The 14,860-nt window shown below is 36.9% G+C and overlaps 1 protein-coding gene across 2 annotated transcripts in view; it reads left to right on the top strand.

The window, feature by feature from the left end:
- Positions 1 to 14,860, top strand: part of AHCTF1 (AT-hook containing transcription factor 1) — an 88,413-nt gene that overhangs the window by 71,090 nt on the left and 2,463 nt on the right. Inside the window, exons 30-35 of one of the 2 annotated variants that reach the window (XM_040263622.1) lie at positions 1,748 to 1,871; positions 3,775 to 3,872; positions 4,842 to 5,050; positions 6,554 to 8,393; positions 12,930 to 13,063; positions 14,134 to 14,216. In XM_040263622.1, the coding sequence (XP_040119556.1) occupies positions 1,748 to 1,871; positions 3,775 to 3,872; positions 4,842 to 5,050; positions 6,554 to 8,393; positions 12,930 to 13,063; positions 14,134 to 14,216 (2,488 nt within the window). The remainder of the gene's footprint in view (positions 1 to 1,747; positions 1,872 to 3,774; positions 3,873 to 4,841; positions 5,051 to 6,553; positions 8,394 to 12,929; positions 13,064 to 14,133; positions 14,217 to 14,860) is intronic. The other variant, XM_040263623.1, reaches the window with a different exon arrangement.

Below are 14,860 nucleotides of genomic sequence, written 5' to 3'. Positions count from 1 at the left end.
CCACACAGTCAAAGGCTTTGGCATAGTCAATAAAGCAGAAATAGATGTTTTTCTGGAACTCTCTTGCTTTTTCGATGATCCAGTGGATGTTGGCAATTTGATCTCAGGGTCCTCTGACTTTTCTAAATCCAGTTTGAACGTCTGGAATTCACAGTTCACGTATTGCTGAAGCCTGGCTTGAAGAATTTTGAGCATTACATTACTAGCATGTGAGATGAGTGCAGTTGTGTGGTAGTTTGAGCATTCTTTGGCATTGCCTTTCTTTGGGATTGGCATGAAAATTGACCTTTTCTAGTCTCGTGGCCACTGCTGACTTTTCCAAATTTACTGGTATATTGAAAGCACTTTCACAGCATCATCTTTCAGGATTTGAAATAGCTCAACTGGAATGCCATCACCTCCACTAGCTTTGTTTGTAGTGATGCTTCCTAAGGCCCACTTGACTTCGCATTCCAGTATGTCTGGCTCTAGGTTGGTGATTACACCATCATGATTATCTGGGTCGTGAAGATCTTTTTTGTGTAGTTCTTCTGTGTATTCTTGTCACCTCTTCTTAATATCTTCTGCTTCTGTTAGGTCCATACCATGTCTGTCCTTTATTGAGCCCATCTTTGCATGAAATATTCCCTTGGTATCTCTCATTTTCTAGAAGAGAGCTCTAGTCTTTCCCATTCTATTGTTTTCCTCTATTTCTTTGCAGTGATTACTGAGGAAGGCTTTCTTACCTCTCCTTGCTGTTATTTGGAACTCTGCATTCAAATGGGTGTATCTTTCCTTTTCTCCTTTGCTTTTTCACTTCTCTTCTTTTCACAGCTATTTGTAAGTCCTCAGACAATTTTGCCTTTTTGCATTTCTTTTCCTTGGGGATGGTCTTGATCCCTGCCTCCTGAACAGTGTCTCGAAATTCCGTCCATAGTTCTTCAGGTACTCTTATCAGATCTAATTCCTTGAATCTATTTGTGACTTCCACTGTATAATCGTAATCTAAGAATTTAGGACTGTCTTTGTAAATAAGCATATCTTTAGAAGTTCACATACTCTTTTGATGTGCTGTGTTCCACTAAAATATTTGAATAGTAACTGTTTGATGCGGCTGTTATTGGCAGTATTTTCACTCATTTCAGTTGCTCAGTCATGTCTGACTCTTTGCGTCCCCATGGACCTCAGCACGCCAGTCTTCCCTGTCCATCAACTCCCGGAGGCTACTCAGTACTCAAACTCATTGAGTCAGTAATGCCATCCATCCATCTCATCCTCTGTCATCCCCTTCTCCTACCTTCAGTCTTTCCCAGCTTCAGGGTCTTTTCAAATGAGTCAGTTCTTCACATCAGGTGGCCAGAGTATTGGAGCTTCAGCTTCAGCATCAGTCCTTCCAATGAATATAGTGTTTTCATTGATTAGTCCTAAAATGATGAGGCAGTCTCAAATAGACATTTTTATTGTTTTGTGGGGGGGGTTATATAGCACAGACTTTAGAGTGAAATCAGCTAGATTTGAATCTTACTAGCTCAGCTAGTTGCTAACCCGTTAAGGCAAAAGTATTAGTTATAGATGAAAGAGGGGGTTGGGGTGGGGTTTGGCCTATGCTCAGAGAATTAGAGGGAACTGGTAGTCTGATGCCAAAGGAATAAACTAAAAGTATACAAAAAAGCAGACCCAACAACTTACTAAAAAGTAATAAGCCAAGACTGTAAGTAATTGCTAAACATTTAGTAAATAAATATGTTCTTAACTGTATTATTTACAGGCACTTTAGAAGATGCAGAAACAAAGGATGGCTTAGTTGTGGAGGGTGTACTTTCAGAATTAAATCACTTAAGCCCCATTCAAGGAGTTGAAGCTTCTCTTTGTGTACCATCAGTCCGTGAAGAGTAAGTTTCTAGAGAAAATTTCAAATATTGATAAAGTTTAATGAAGCTGTGAAACAGTAGTAAATATTGATATTTGTTCCATGCATAGGTTAACTCTTATTTAGATCTTTCTTTGTCTCTGTCATTTCCATTTTGGTACTGTATCTGTTATGTAAGAAATTCATTTGCACAACTCAGTGTTATTTAGTAGTTATTATGAAATGATACCAGATGTTTCCTAAACATATAGAGACATGATAAACTGAGGCAGAACTCTTTAGAATCACCAAAGAATATTATTTTTGTTGAAAAACAAAAGTTTCACTTACAGCCACATACTCTTCCACGCTCTCCTGCTTTTCGTGGTCTCAGAGTCATCTGGTATGTGTCCTTTAGCACCAAGGCAGATCATAAGGGAGACGGTTCAAAGGCAGTATTGATCCTTGCCATTTGGTTGCTACAGACTCAAGTTAGAAGTTGTTGTTTTCCAGTGACAGCTTGAACTATTACGCTCCCAGTTCTTCAGTTTCATTTGGTGCTTACACATTCAGCCAGCATACTAGGGACGTAGGACAATGCTACTTAGTGTGGACTAGTAAAGTTGATGCTAGTTACTGAAGACTTGATGGTCTGCAACAAGATAGCAGCTTCTATTAACATACTTATCAATAGCCTTTTTGGAAGTTAGCTGAACTGATCATTGAGGTAATTAATTGACCTTCTGGCATAAATTCCTTATCTCATTGCAAGACTGGACACATTGTATATCAGCACTTTGGAGTAATGCTATTATAGAGAATACAATAAAAAGTTGCAGCTTCATTTATCAAGAAGTTGTAAGGGTATAATTTACTAAGATTAACCCACAAAAAGCATGACAATTTAAGATACTGTAAATGCTTCACTGTAAGTTCTGAGAGTGATTTCACAGACCACCCATTAAAAAATCAGTATTATATTCGTCACCTCTCATACATTTAACTCAGTCATATTCTTCACTTCTGAGAGAGAAATCGTGATAACTGCAATCTTTGCCAGTCCTTCATGGAAAAGGAGGGAGAAAATAGTACGAAATGATCATGAAGATTGTTATTTAATTCTAAGGTTTTAAAATTTTTAGTGAAAATTAGTATAAATTATAATGGGTTCAGTGGGATTATAGCAACAACAAATCAAAAAGCAATCACTTGAGCAGAAATTTGGCATTCATCAGTGACAATCTAGGTGAATATTCAACATCTTGGCAAGCTAGTTCCTTTTTAAATGTAAACTTATTTTGTTGTTGGTTCTTGGTTATCCTTACTGTAAACATTGTGATTGAGATAAGTCTTACAAATATACCTATAAATAAATGTGTACATATTCCAAATGCATACTTTTTCTTGAACTTTATAATTTATTTGTCCCATTTTAAAAATCAGCATGCTTTAGCTGGCTTCAGGGGAAGGCCACCTCAGAATACAAAGGGATCACTGTCAACTCTTCGTAGAACTTTTGTCAAGTAGATTAATAGAGGTTACATTGGTCTCCCATTCTGAGTCATTTATCATACTTTTTCCAGTTGGCCTTAAAATAGTGAATCTACTGAGTATGTAGGGAAAATGTCCATAATATTTGATGGATTTATTTGAAGAATGTGACCACCGATAATTAACTGACCAGCATTTTAAAATCATTTTATTTGTAGTTTAAGGTTATGCCATTGTTTTCAACAAAGTAAAATATTAGAAAATAAGAAAAATAAATACAACATTACTTGTTTCTAAATTCACTTGTAAATTATATAGTTGTATTAGTCAGAATGTACTTGCATTGTATAGTCTCTGAACCTTGGTTTTAAAAGTAGGAGTTGCGGTAGGATTAAAGCAGGTCAGAATAGGTGGGATCTTCTTACACATTGAAGTATATGTTTCTCTTCCTGAAGGGAACTCCTCACCCTGAAGTCCACAGTACCTGTTTTAGACAAAGGACTGGTCTCTGTTGAAACCTGTACCTCTGCAGTTAGAGCAGGTAACAATAAATGTATGTATTATTTTGACTTCAGAATCATTTCACTTTAGTGTTTTGTCTAAAGAGTGTTTTCTTCTTAGGGCAAAAGAATCTGGATAACAATCCAGACTGTTATCTGTTATGCCTCTCCAGTTGTTTCCCTAGCTAAAAATAGAATTCTGAGGAAGCGTGTCAGCTATCAGAGCAGTTGGTTGCTTATAAAACACTCTTTAGTTCTAACAGTAGAAGGTCTTAGAATGGTTTTTGTGGACATATTTAAAGAGGAAAAAAGTAAATTACCAGTCCCCACCCAAGACTGTATACCTGTTTTTTGACCTTCTGGGTTTCAGGTATCTACACAGGGTTACTTCCATATTTATTCTGTGTTTGTGATAACTTACAGCCAAGATTGGCTTATTGTTATTAGAAAATAATCACAAACGTCTGAATTTGCTCCAGGGAAGATTAATAGATATATGGAATTCATTTGACTTTTTTTCCCCTGGTGAATTTTTTTTCTTCTTCCTTCCTCCCCAACCCCCCTTTTTTTTTTTGAGTGTCTCCTCTCAGTTAGACACTGGCTATTCAGAGATGAGTTTGTTTTGCTAATTCATTTCTGCAGTGAATATTACTGTGTATACATCTTTGCATGTTCTGTGTCAGTATTTCTTTCACATAGATTCCCAAACATGGCCTTGCTAGGTCATCAGGTGTGCACAGGTTTTTAATATTTTATTGTTTATATTTTATCTTTTTGAAAAGCAAATATATATTGTCTAAACTGAGTGAGTAGATACTGATGAAAGAGGAGTATTGTATAGATCCTTGTAGGCTTTTCCTCTTCGAAGATGTTAGTAACATTTTGACACTCTTGGCAGTTGTTCAAGGAAACATTAAGTACAGTGCAGCCTTTCCCCTTCTGTTTGCTTCCCCAATTGTGTGTATATCTTTTTTTTGTTTAGCTTCAAACATGGAAGATTAACTCTCATTTTTTTTTTTCAGCCGTGACCGAAGTCTCTGGTGATATTGGAAGATTTGGGCCTATTACCTCTGAAAGCCCTATGGTCTCTGAAGATAGGCTTGACCAGGAAGTAGAGTTGAACTTAAAAGAAGATCATGAAATAGAAGTTGATGTACTAAAAGCAAGTGTTGACTTACCAGAAGAAAAGGCTCCAATTTCTGATGATCCTCCTGATACTCAAGAAACTCATGTAAAAAAAATAATTTTCTATTTCTTTGTCAGTCTCTCAGTGTTGGTTTAGTTAGGTTTCAAACCATAGCTCTAATGTAATGTATTCATGTATTTCACTACTATATAGAAATCCCTTTATAAAAATCTGTGTTTGAAAAGGTATATAAAATACATTGTGGAATTATAGAGATCATCCTTTAAGAAATTGGTTTCATGAAAACCAAAAGACTGTGTTAAAGAAGTCACAGTTTTAATAATTTTCACTCAGTATCCAGTTCAAATGAAAGGTCTTTTAGCCATAAGAAAATAAATATTAGCTACTCTTGAAACATGCATGACATCAAAACTATCCAGAGCATATATCTGAAAATAGTTGAGTACAGTTAAATAGAATTCTCTACCATCTCCCCTCCCTTCATACTTTTGGGAAAATGATATTCTGCTGCCTGGGGTTTAAATTCTTATATACTCCAGAAAGATGGGATTTTTTTGCTATTTAATATGACTTACATTTCCTAAAAATCCCACCAGATCTATTTTATTATCAGCAAGTAAGTTTTGCATGATAAGTGAATTTAAGGAAAAGAAAAATAATCTCTTCTAATTATTTATGATCATATAGTAGTTGGGAAGTTTAACTCATAAAAATGTCTTGGTTATCCATATTCAATTTCATGAGTATTCTCACTGTGAATTAGATGGATATAGTCCCTTTTCCTTTAGCCAGGAAGCTAATAAAATTTGTGGGCATAGTGTAAATGGGAATCCTCGTTTCTGGGTATTTCCAGTCTTTCAGTGAATGTGTGGGTAGTGGGAAAATGTCATTGTTTAGGTGGGTGGTAATGTTCTACCTTCTTGGTCAGGAGATCTCTCTGTTACTTTCTGCCTCCTCCTTTTTCTCCCCTTCCCTTACCAAAAGGTAAATGCAAGGACCATTCCTTCTTCCACCAAACCCTTGCAAGAGAGGTACTGAACTTGAAAGCCTTAGGAATTTCATGGTTTATGCAGCCCCAGCAAAGGGAAGAGGATTGAGTCTAGCCCAAGGGAGCTTATGTAGGTGAACTCTTCTTCAACCTTATGGGGATCATGCTATTTAGGAAGTGTGGTTAGTTAGGTAATTTGGGGATTATCATTAGAACATAGTTTGGGGGTTGTTTCTTTTTCTCCGGTTCATTTTTTTTTCCTTGGGTGAGAATAGAATAAATCCTTAATTATCACAACTGTTAGCATCATAATAATTTTTAACATTTTTGTTAAGACTGTCTTTTAGCCAGGGAAATGTAGACTTCTACTTTAATTCCATTCAGAATTTCGATCTTTTTCTATCTAGTTATTTTGACTGAGTGAGAAAGTCTGATTGCTTAAATGGCTATTTTAATAAAGTAAACCCATAAGTATATGCCATATTGATGTAGTTTATGTTTAACAGTTCATACACCAAGAGTGAGATGGTCTTTTAAAAAAATTATGCTTTAGGTTAAGATATATACGTTAACAGCCTCTTATCTTTAATTCATTTTAGGTAATTGAACATGAAAAGCTTGAAGGTCAAGATTCAGGACAAGAGGCTAGGAATCTTTCATTTAATGAGTTGTATCCCTCAGGAACTCTTAAGCTTCAATACAATTTTGATACCATTGAGCAACAGTTTTGTGACTTACCTGATAATAAAGACTCTGCTGAATGTGACATTGCTGAGGTAGATGGAGAACATTTTGTGGCACAGAGCAACTTTACCTTGATTTTGGAAGGTGAAGAAGGAGAAGTAGAGACAGATGATTCTGCAGCATCTGATGTGTTAGCTAAAGCAGCTAATGCAGCCACTGGGGAAAAACATGTATGCAGTGAGGAAAGTGCTAATCACAGACATGCTGCAAATTTGCCATCTGTCGTAACTAGTGATCAGGAGTCCCAGAGGGTGGAGACATTACCATACGTGCCTGAACCAATTAAAGTAGCAATTGCAGAAAATTTATTAGATGTAATTAAAGACACAAGAAGTAAAGAAATTACTTCAGATACAATGGAACAGTCCATTCAAGAAAACATACCTTTAATAAGCCAAAAAGTCATGTGTTCCACCAAGTTGGCCAACTCTACAATTAAGACTGTTCAGGAAACAAGTACAGTGACTATAAATGTCAGCGAGGTTAATGACATGATTTCCTCCAGAACTCGCAAGAGAGGACGTGTCCAAAACCTGAATGTCAAATCAGCACAACAGGAAGAACCAGCAGCTGTTGCTACTCCTGAGATGCTGGGGCTTTCAGTTACAAAGAAAACTAGGAAAACAAAAGAAATTTCAGGGGCTTTGGAAAGTGCCTGTTCTGATGACAAGGGAGTATCTCATAACCAGCAAATACCTCAAAATTCTATCACTCCTAGGAGAGGAAGGAGGAAAAAAGATGTTAATCAAGACACATTAGAAAATGCTAATTCTGTGGAACAAGAATTACAAGTTATTACTCCAGGTAGGGAATTAAGAAGGTTAAAATCATCTCAGCTATTGGAAGCAGCAACTGAAGAAAGTTCTTTTAGAAAAGAAGTTAAGCTTTCATCTGCTACAAAAAGGACTCCTAGAAGAACTAAATCTGTAGAAAATCTGGAAAGTGTTGAAGTTATAAATGATCTGAAAGTCAGCAAAGTAGCAGGTCCTAGCAGAAGTACCAGAAAATTGAGAAGTACTCATTTGGAAGCTTCTGAAAGTGTAGAATATAAACAAGAAGGGGAGTCCGCTGAACAACAACTGCCTATTCAACGTAATAAAAGGGTTAAAAAGAAAGAAGTTAGTGCGTTGGATGTTATAGAAGATTCCAAACTTGGTTCCTCCCAGTTGACTATTCAAGCAGATTTTGGTACGCCTGCTACACCTAGGAAACGTGGTAGACCAAGAAAAATCAATCCACCTGAAGATGTAGAATCTAAGGCTGTTACCGAAGCAGGAAGTCTCAAGAAGAGAGAAGGTCTCAGCATCCAAAGGAGATCCACAAGAAACACCCCAGCAAAAAATGAAAATACTGATGTCGGAAAACCAGCTTTAGAAGAGTCAGTTTTCATGCCAAATGAGGAACTTGCTGCAGTGATGAGCTCTAAGAAGAAGCTTACAAAAAGGACTCAAAACCAAAGCCAGAAACGTTCATTACGTTCAATACCAGAGAAGTGCATAGATGAAGAAGAAATGGCACACAAAGAGCCAGATGACCAAGAAGAAAAATTGCTTGCTACAGTTGCTTTGACTAAATCTTCCCATAGCACACGGACTAGATCTAGGAAGGCCATCTTGTTGCCGGACCTTTCTGAACCAAAAAATGAGTCTTTTTTATTTTCTCCTCCTGTGTCAAAGATTCCAAGGAAAGAGAAAGGTACTTTTATTTTTTTTTGAAGAATTTCCATCTCATTTAAAGTCTTCAGCTTAAACTTAAATGGGTTCAAAAATGATTAGATTTTAAGGCACTATTGGATCATGTCTCCTAAAAATCATTTGTAGTTACAAGGAATTCCCCTCCCTTCCGAAAAAAACATTTTTGATCTTTTAATAGTAAAATATTAATGTTTTAATTTTAAAGTTTATTTTTAGAGTCAAGAATTTTCTGCTTCACTGTGACTTTTTAAATCTTATCATTAACTTGACATAGGTGTACTTTTTTTTAGAATAGGATCATTTCATTCTGTCCTTATATCATAAGTGACTTGGTTTTGGTTTTTCCCCAGATAGAACCTTCATTTTTGTCTCATTCCAGATGATGTCGACAACTTCAAATTGTTTTGAAGGGAAGCAGCAGTAGCTTATCTTGATTATGTCCATGAACTGGCAAGGCTACGTGCCCGACCTCCCTCACTGATGATACGAGCTTTTAATTGTCTTGTTTGATAGGTATAGTTCATATCGTCTCAACAGGAGTGAAGTCTCTTACTCTTTATGTATAGTGTGTCTGTCAGTCGCTCAGGCATGGCCTAGGCTTTCCCATCCCATGGACTGTAACCCGCCAAGCTCCTCTGTCCATGGAATTCTCCAGGCAAGAATACTAGCATGGGTTGCCAGGCCCTCCTTCCGGGGATCTTCCCAACCCAGGAATTAAACCCAGGTCTCCTGTCTTGCAGGCAGATTCTTTACCGTCTGAGCCACCAGGGAAGCCCATGTATAAAGCAGAGACATTAAATACATGGAGATACACAGTATATTTGTGCTTTTAAGATGTCTTGTTGGGCAGAATTCAGTGAGGGAGACAGTTAAGAAAAAAGATCTCAAAAGGTGCTGATAAAGCAGATTAGGGACTTGTAAGTAAAGTGGGTGACTGTTGTTGTACTAAACTCTTGCATGTATTTTTTAATGCATTGGTGAACATCCTGTATAGTTGCCTCCTGACAAAGAGAAAGATGAGTCATTTAAAAATCCACAAACTAAAATTTGTCTGTCTCCAGCATTAAATATATTGTATTCGTGTAAGTTGTTACATTACATAAGAGCCTAGAAAAGGATGCTTTGCCATAGATTTGATCATTTGTTCTAAAAATGAATCTGTAGTTGTTAGGAATTCCTTTTCCCCATCCCATCCGCCATTTTTGAGTACATTTTGATTTTTATTTTGGTTTATTCCTGCTGTTAGGAAAGTGTGGTTATGCCTGTCTTTCCATGGAGGAAAATGAAATGACCAAATATGTGAGATTTTAGCTAACTTTATTAAGCTACTGTGTTAGATAAACATTAACATGAAAAAGAGCAGTGAATGGTAGAAGAATGTCATTAACAATTCTTTTTATACTTTTCTCATGACTATCATAGCCAAACACCTCAATAATTCTGATCTTTGTTATCTTTACATTCTTCATCCATATATATAAACTAACTTTTTTCTATAATAAAAATAATAGATGCCTGCCACAGAAAATGAGAAATTAAAAATATTTGATTTAGCCATCTAGAAGACCACTAACCACTATTTACATCTGCTTGTATATCCTTCTAGCTGGATATATAGTTTGTTTTTTTAATAAAACCCAATGCACAGTAGTTTGTGTGTATGTATATATTACTCCTCCCATCTGCTGCTTATTTCATGAGCATTTTTCAGATACTGGAAAATAGCCTCAAAACCCTGAGTGTTCGTGGTTTTGTGTTTTGTTTTTTACATATTGATAATGTGTAAAAGTTCACGTGTGTAGCATTTCAACTCACTTCTGTGCCACAGATAGCTCAAACATTTCTCCTGGTAGGTGTTTGAATCATTTTCAGATTTTCTAGTATTAAAAATGAGCACCGTCTAGGACGAGTTAGAGGTAAGAAGTTTGGGACTTATATCTCTCATTTCTGCCCCTTAACTAGCTTTCTGAATCTTGTTTTCTCATCTTCGTAGTAAAGGTAATAATGCCTACTCTGTAGGGTTCTTGTGTGTATTCATTACTCTTAACAATGCAATTGCTGCCAAGATTCATCTGCTTTCTTACTTTGCCCTTAGATTATAGGTTCTACACTCTTACAATTCCTTCTTGTCCCTTGTTCCTACTGACTTTTTTAGGGAGGGATAGGAGGTCCAGTGTTCTTGCCTGGAGAATCTCAGGAATGGGGGAGCCTGGTGGGCTGCCATCTATGGGGTCGCACAGAGTCGGACACGACTGAAGCGACTTGGCAGCAGCAGCAGCAGAGAGGTACAGAGAAGAGAGGATATAGAAATATATGATTAGAAAGCTGGAGGCCATCCTCTATTTAATTGAAACATGTGAAAGAAACACATATCTTAAAATCATTAGCTAAAAAGAATGTACAGTTTGAGATTTCAGTAGCTTTTCTGTAATTCCATTACTCAGCAGCAGATATTTAAGAAGGGTTTGCTTATATGCCTGAGTCTATACTAGGGTATATACATTTATCAGTTCACTTGATTCTCAGTATAACCCAGCGTAGTTTAGGTACCATTGTTCATTCTTTTTTTCCACAGTGAAGAAATTGAAACTGAGCACCCATGACACCCAGATAATGAGTAAATAGTGGTGTCTTGGAGCCCATACCTGCTGGCTGATGAGAGCCAATTGCTAAATACTCAGGAAAGTTTTTTGAGCCAACCATGGAACATTTATAGCACCGAAATAGGCAAATGCTGTAAGTCAGAGCTGTGTTTTTGTTGTTGTTATTGTTGTTTTCCTTCCCAGAAAGCTGTTTACCAGTACATTACTGTAGGACTGAATCTATAGGATTTTTGAACTTCCTAGGCCTTAAGTCTGGCCATCAGAACTTTACCCCAGGAAGCTTACAGAAGTGGGCAAGAAATTGACATACAAAGAAATATAATCAACTCTTGTCTGGCTGTTAGAAGCATATGGAAGGAATGTGGAGCTAAACATTTTTGCATGTGATAATACATTTTTGTTCCTTTGGGTGCAGAGGGAAACTCAGTGAGGAATATGAGTTTGTCTTTGAAAAGCCAAAGAAGCTGTTGCTCCAGATAGCCTGGAAGGAGAAAAGTGGAATGTATCATTTTTATAGAAAGAGTATAGGTTTGTTTGTCTGGTTTTTTTACCTACAAAAGAGGAGGATTACTACCAGTGCCATTCATGCCACTTGTCAGCTGGGAGCAGAGAGGACTTTTATTTCCGACCTCACTCCTCTTTTTTCTTTTATTAAGAATCACATGCTTTAAGAGCAGAATTTGGCATTTTATAGAACTCTTGATTGTCCCAGTAGATGAAATAATATTGAACTCTATAATTTGGAAATTTTCTTTCAGAGATTGGTAAATTACATTCTTTATGTTCTTTAAATAATAATATAACATGCAAGCATCTATAAAGCACTTACCATATATTAACATTATTCTAATAGTTAATCTTCACAGTAATGTTAAAGCACTATTATGAATATTATAGAAACTGAGGCACAGAGAGGTTTAGGTGATTTGCTTTTGGTACCACAGCTTATAAATCCAGAAGCTAGGATTTAACTTCTGACAGACTGGTTCCGCTGTACCCTGCCACTTCCATAATTGGATTGCTAATCACCATTAATACGGAGACAAGAATGTGATAAATATTTTTAATTACATATTTTCAACTAATTCTTAAACTGTTTCTGTTTTTCTGTGGAATATCTTCCTATCAATCTTTATAATCCTATATTATTACCTTCTCTGCTTGCTTTTTTCCTTTTATGCTGTGGACTTTTCTCTTCCTGTTGCCTGGAACAACTGGCTCAGAATGAGCTGAAAGGAAAGAGAGTTTGAGTCTCTACTTTGTAAACAAAATCGCTTTTTAAAATAAAAATCTTGGAGCTGGAGAAGTAGGAGTTAAGGAACAAAGTGGTTCAGGTTACACCAACAGGTTACACCATGGAAATACTTGCAGATTAGGTTCCTTACTATCATAATAAAGCGAATATCACAGTAAAGCAGATCACGCAAGTTTTTTTTGGTTTCCCAGTGCATATAAAAATCGTGTTTACACAATACTACAGTCTTTTAAGTGTATGGTAGTATTAAAAATCGCTCATTGGAAGAATAATGCTGATCATCATCTGAGTTTTAAGTGAGTCTAATCTTTTTGCAACAGTCAGTCAGAGATCACTGATTACCATAGCAAATATAGTTAATAGTGGAAAAGTTTGAAATATTGCGAGAATTGCCACAATGTGCCAGACAGACATGAAGTTAGCAAATGCTGTTGGAAAAATGGCACCGATAGTAGACTTGCCACAAACCTTCATTTCACCTTATTTCAAACCTTCAAATATGCTGTACCTCACTCACCTCTTTTATTGTGCCTTGCTTTATTTCCCTTAATCGCACTTCACAAGTGTTAACTTTTTTCCTAAGTTGAATTTATATGTGTGTATATATATATATAACATGCACATATATATATATATATATATATATGGTGTTTTGTTCTTTGTTTCTGCCTTTCTTTAGCTAAAAAAATAGAGGCTCCTGCACAGCTGCAAGAATTAGTTTCAGACTTACCTTCTCAGTTTGTCTCCTCACCTCCTGCTTTAAGGACCAGGCGGAAAAACCCATTGAATACATCCAAACGTACAGATGGACTGGTAAGAAATGCATGATTTTATTTGTTTGCATGCTTTTTATTTTTTAAGCAGTGCTTCCTAGGTGAACTTCTTTAAAAACAGCAGATGTTTATACTCCAAGACCAAAATTAGCTTTTGGGGATCCTAGGTTTAAGATAGATTGGTATATTACTCTTGGTGTATTATTGGCAGCTGTGGTTGAAATTGCCTATTAGGGGGAAGGTTTTAAAACTGTAGTGTCCCATAAGAATTATTTGAATGTATTTATTTAAAATGCAGGTCACAGACCCCCTGGAGTGTCATCTACAGACCACACTTGGAGAGAGTGTGTCAGAGTTGACTAGTTGCATGCAACTCTAAATTTAAAAGCGTTTATGGATTAAGTATGAGCATGAGACCTTTATATTTACCAATCTTAATTCATGAGCATTTCTTGAATTATCTGCTATGAGCCATTACTATGCAGTGACAAAGATGCAAAAATAATTCAGGCAGATTCCTTGTTTTTCAGGAGTTCAGTTTAATTGAGGAGGCAAAAATACAAATAATTATTTCACAGCATGATAAGAATCATTTATACTCAGATAACACTACAGACAGAAGGTAAAGGAGACAGGCGCTGCTGGAAGAGGACAGCAGATGCAAAAGCACAGAAGCCTGGCAGTGCATGAGGGTGGGGGTGGGGCTGTTGACAAGCTAGCAAATAACCATGTGCATGTTTTAAGTAACTTCAGTGAAAAATGAATTCTAGGGAGGAAAAAATATTTGATGGTGGTCTAATCCTTATGCAGCAGTCAGAGCCAGCAATTGGACGGAGGCAGTGGAACACTGCAGTGGACAATGGAAAGACTCCAGAATAAGACTGATAAGATTTGGAGATGAATTGAATGTGTGGGGATGAGGGATAATGAGCTGTCCTAGATGACCAAGGTTTCTACCAAAAAAATACACAGAGTCCATTTGATTGTTTATTGAGGTTAAATTCATTTTGCACAGTCTGGCTATAGTCTTTGACTCAGGATAGAACTTTTTCAGTTTAAATTTTGAATATTTAATTAGCTAATGTTGATCTTTCAAATTTTAACCCATAGGAAGATGATCGTCAGTCAACTGAAACTGTGGGAAAGCAACAAGTAAAAAGAATCAGGACTGCAAAAACAAAACAAGCAAGCAAGTAAGACTTTTTCTAGGCTGCAATTTTTATTTTCAGTTTTGTTTCTTAAAATTATATTGGTAGAGACTCAAAAAAGAGAAATGAAGCTCATCAGGAAAAGGTCATTCTTTGGGACATTTATATGCACTCAGTTCAGTTCAGTTCAGTCACTCAGTCGTGTCCGACTCTTTGCGACCCCATGAATCGCAGCACGCCAGGCCTCCCTGTCCATCACCAACTCCCGGAGTTCGCTCAGACTCATGTGCTTCGAGTCAGTGATGCCATCCAGCCATCTCATCCTCTGTCGTCCCCTTCTCCTCCTGCCCCCAATCCCTCCCAGCATCAGAGTCTTTTCCAATGAGCCAACTCTTCACATGAGGTGGCCAAAGTATAGGAGTTTCAGCTTTAGCATCATTCCTTCCAAAAAACACCCAGGGCTGATCTTCAGAATGGACTGGTTGGATTTCCTTGCAGTCCAAGGGACTCTCGAGTCTTCTCCAACACCACAGTATGTTCGTGCTATTGAGCACTTAAAATGTCACTAATGTAGCTGAGTGACTGAACTTTTTTATTAAAATATAGTTTATTTACAGCATGTTGTATTAGTTTAAGGTGTTCAGTTCAGTCGCTCAGTTGGGTCCGACTCTAAAACCCCATGAATTGCA

The sequence above is a fragment of the Oryx dammah genome, unplaced genomic scaffold (genome assembly GCF_014754425.2).
Source record: "Oryx dammah isolate SB20612 unplaced genomic scaffold, SCBI_Odam_1.1 HiC_scaffold_21, whole genome shotgun sequence".
In the NCBI taxonomy this organism is placed as follows: Eukaryota; Metazoa; Chordata; class Mammalia; order Artiodactyla; family Bovidae; genus Oryx; species Oryx dammah.
The sequence above is the reverse complement of the archived record's forward strand: the minus strand, read 5'-3'. Positions and strand labels throughout refer to the sequence as shown.